The following is a 3929-nucleotide window of genomic DNA, read 5'->3' as shown; positions in this document are numbered from 1 at the left end:
TTGCATGTTAATATGAAAACAATTTCTGTTTACAAACTTAATCTTTGACTTTTAAAGATTTTGTTATTTTCTGCTACCAGGTAATACTGTTTATTGCAATAGTTATCTAATTTTTTTCTGCTTTTTTAAGGATGCCCAGATCATTAATTGGCTGCATGAATTTCGAGCTTCTGTTGTATATTTGACCAAAGAGCTTGAACAACTGGTCAGCATTTTGTTGGTAAGTATCTGTTTGTTACACGAAAAGATTAGGAGTTCAGTACTCAAAACATCTTTCTTTGACACCTTGATCTTTGCTTGCTTTCAGAAACTGCCATGGTTGAGAAGAAGCCAAGAGGTGGTGGAAGAATATCTGGGTTTTCTTGGCAATCTGGTGTCAGCACAGACTGTCCACCTCAGGCCCTGCCTCAGGATGATTGTATCACAGTTTGTTCCCCGTAAGTTACTTTTCATCTTCTTTCTTTGCTTATCAAAATGTCTTCCCTAGATAAATTCTATATAAATACAGTATGTGACACAATTAATGACTGGGTTATTTTTTTCTTCCTGTTGATTGTGATACAGATAGTTCTTTGTACCTAGATTTTAGAAAGCATATTCTAGTGGCTAATACAGATTCTATTCTGAAGATGTCTTGGAAATGGATGATCTGTCTAATATTATTACTACTAAAATACTAAATGCTGCAGTGAGGATCATGTCAGATGTTCTCAAGAACCTCTTGGTTCTGTGAATGGAACAGTCTCTTAGAAAGTCTTGTGGTTAATTTTGATGCTTTAGTCCTGATGAAGACTGTTGTCCAGTGTGTTTGGCATTGAAACTGTTACCTGTAAGATCAGTACAGTTTTGATATAACAATCTCAATTTTTGCTAGCTCGAATAACCATCAGAGAAGATGATGTGGATATTTCAGATTCTGATGATGATGATGATGAAAGTGAGTATAAAGGAAGCATGGCTTATATATGCTGCTGTAGTACTTTTATTAAAGAAGCACACAGTGTCTGTTGCTCCTTTTTTATGAAATTAATGTAGCTGAGTTCAGGTAAAATCTCAGGAAACATCCTTAAGTTCCCAAGTCAGACTTTCTTGTACTCGAATCAGTGGTGTGGGGACCCAGCCCTTGTTACTTTCAGAATATTCCCATTAGTGCAGCATCTGTAGGAACAGACTGTGTAGGAAAACATTCCTAGTCCTAGATTGTTTCAAAGCCAAATAAAAGTTAGGAGTTGATTTCCATTTTATTTACCTCAATGTACGCTCCCTCCCAAACAACATTTTGGCAAATGCAGTTTCCTTGTGAGCCTTTCAATTGTGCTGTTGATATGAACTGTTTTTATTGGTTCCTGATTTAGTTTTCTGTAACCAAAGGCATAATAATACCTTTCTCTTTCTCCAGACCTTTCTGCAAACTTTGATACATGCCACAGAGCATTGCAAACTGTTGCAAGATATGTTCCTTCGTAAGTACATAATCCTGTGGTTCTGTGTGCCCTTTCTTTGCAGGTTTAAACCTTGTGAACTGATGATGTTTTTCCCCTTATAATTGGAGTTTAATATTTAGTTTATTGCATGATTTTTCCTTAACTGGTGGATTCCTCTATCCCAAATGTTATGAAATTTGCATAGGCATCAGCAGCTGAAAATCATGGAAATAGGAAGTAGGAAAAGTTGTGGTTATGTTCTATATTCTGTATTCTGTAGTGGAATTTGAAGTGGCTTCTAACAAGTGCCCAGTGAAAGTTTGCCACTTATGTGTTCAGTGATCCTTGCAAAGCCATATTTTATACAATTAATTACCTTAAAATAAAATTATTGTTAAAATAAACTTATTCCAATATGTCTTTAGAGTGCTGGAGTTCAATATTTGTTCTCATGGTAATAACCTATAACTTCTGGGTTTGATTTTTGTTTTGATTATAGGACACCACAGTTTCTCATGCCAATACTTGTGGACTACTTTCCTTTCATTAATAAATCAGAACGAACTTTGGTAAGAGCCGTGATTTTTTTTTTGTTGATTTGGTTTTCTTAAATGTATAAATGTACTGTACCATGTTGCAACTGATTTGGTGGCATTATTGCAGGGGTTTGAGAGTATTGTGTGTTGTGGTTTAACCCCAGCTAGCAACCATGAAAAGTCCTTGGCAAAAATTAGGCTTTCTGTTAACATTATTATAGATATCAATTAATTTTGTTTTATAGGAATGTTATGTTCATAACCTGCTACGAGTTACAGTGTACCTTCCAACTCTGAGGCTTCAAATTCTGGAGCTTATTATTGAAAAGCTGTTAAAGTTGGATGTAAGTTTATTCTCTGTTATCTTTTATGGAGTCTTGGTGTTAAAATACAGAGAGTAGGACATTAAATACACTTCAGTTTTAAGCTTGATTAAAAGTATGCTGCAGTTGTGCTTGTGATCATGAGTATAAACCCTGCCAAATTTACACTCCATTCCCAGTCTTAAGATGTTCCTACAACTGAGGGTAACTGTATGGTGTGTGCTGTTACACCCTGCATGGAAATTCCCTGCCAGAATCAAAGTAACTGTTCTGTGGTGGTCAGTGCTCATGTGTAGAGAATGTGCTTCTCTTTGTGTGGTTGATTAATTGTACCATCCATTTGAAGTAAAGGGATTTACAGTGTTTCAAGACAGGAGGGGTAGCACTGTAAATGATCCAAGCTTTTTACTTTGGAGAACCTCAGTATATAAGTTTGTAGAGAGCTTGTATTTAGGAGGTAAAGTTTCAGGCAGTTTGGAGTTGCATTTGTACATTGCATGTATTCCCTTCTGAAATGTTTACTTAGTCCAGGACAAAAATCTAGTCAAGGTCTTACTCGTGTTGTCATTCCTTTTATATAAATAATGATGAAAAAAGGTTGGATATTATTGTCATGGTTTTATAGAAATTAATTTCTGGTTTGCAACTGCAGGTTAGCACTCCACAGCAAGATATTGAAGATGCTGAAGAAACTGCTAATACCAGTGATGGCAGGGAAAACTCTCCAGAGGAGGGACTTTTTGATATGGTTGGCTATCGTGTTTTACTAAAATATTTATCTTTGTAGTGAAATTTTCACTGCTGAGGTGGCTTTGAACTAAGTGCAGAAGTTCATTACTGCTTTGTTGTTACTGCACTGCACACAGCTCTTGAAACCTGAACAGCTAACAGATGATTAGGAACTGCAGTGATAGGACAAGGGGCAGTGGGTTCAAACGGGAGGAGGGAAGGTCTAGGTTGGATGTGAGAAAAAAGTTTTTTACTCTAAGGGTGTTGAGACACTGGCACAGGTTGCCCAGAGAGGCTGTGGCTGCCCCAACCCTGGCAGTGTTCAAGGCCAGGCTGGATGAGCCTTGAGCAACCTGATCTAGTGAGGAGATGTCCCTGCCCAGGGCAGGGGGTTGGGACTGGATGATCTATAAGGTCCATTCCAACCCCTAAAATTCTATGATTAATGTGCTTTTGGGTATTGGCTTTAAATACCCAGTGTCTGTGCAGTGATTTGATGTCATCATGTAAGGACACAAGCAGCTGTGCATAAAGCTAGTTGAAGGGTTTGTGCTACTTGGCTTAGTTTACAAAAATTGGCTTATACTATGTAATTGGATACTATGTTTGTAAAAAAAAAAAGAAACTTTAGCATATCACTGAAAGAGAAGTTTAGTTTCACTTTTCCTGTAATTGCTGTCTCTCTGATGTTGTATATATAAAAGCTGCATGTGCCATTTTATATTCCAGGAGGAAGATGAGGAAGGAAAAGGAAACAAAGTTGTCTCTCCCAGCAGTGAGAGAATGGCCCATCCACTCGCAGAGCGCCTTAATATTTTGATGACCATCCTGTTTGCCTACATTAAAGATGTTTGTCACGTGGATGGTAAGAGCACTTGCACTATTAACCAAATTTGATGTTTTGCTAGCAAGTAAGA

The 3929-nt window shown here is 37.3% G+C and overlaps 1 protein-coding gene across 1 annotated transcript; it reads left to right on the top strand.

Annotated features, from left to right (window-relative positions):
• Positions 1 to 130: 130 nt before the first annotated feature.
• LOC103805464 (RNA polymerase I-specific transcription initiation factor RRN3-like) lies at positions 131 to 3909 on the top strand (the record flags this gene model as incomplete). Its single annotated transcript, XM_009078116.1, has 8 exons — positions 131 to 220; positions 308 to 437; positions 875 to 937; positions 1400 to 1463; positions 1924 to 1993; positions 2206 to 2304; positions 2936 to 3031; positions 3742 to 3909. Coding segments are annotated over 8 exons (780 nt in total), but the record flags the coding sequence as incomplete, so codon positions are not given.
• Positions 3910 to 3929: the final 20 nt, after the last annotated feature.

The sequence above is a fragment of the Acanthisitta chloris genome, unplaced genomic scaffold, assembly GCF_000695815.1.
Source record: "Acanthisitta chloris isolate BGI_N310 unplaced genomic scaffold, ASM69581v1 scaffold29597, whole genome shotgun sequence".
Lineage (NCBI taxonomy): Eukaryota > Metazoa > Chordata > Aves > Passeriformes > Acanthisittidae > Acanthisitta > Acanthisitta chloris.
The sequence above is the reverse complement of the archived record's forward strand: the minus strand, read 5'-3'. Positions and strand labels throughout refer to the sequence as shown.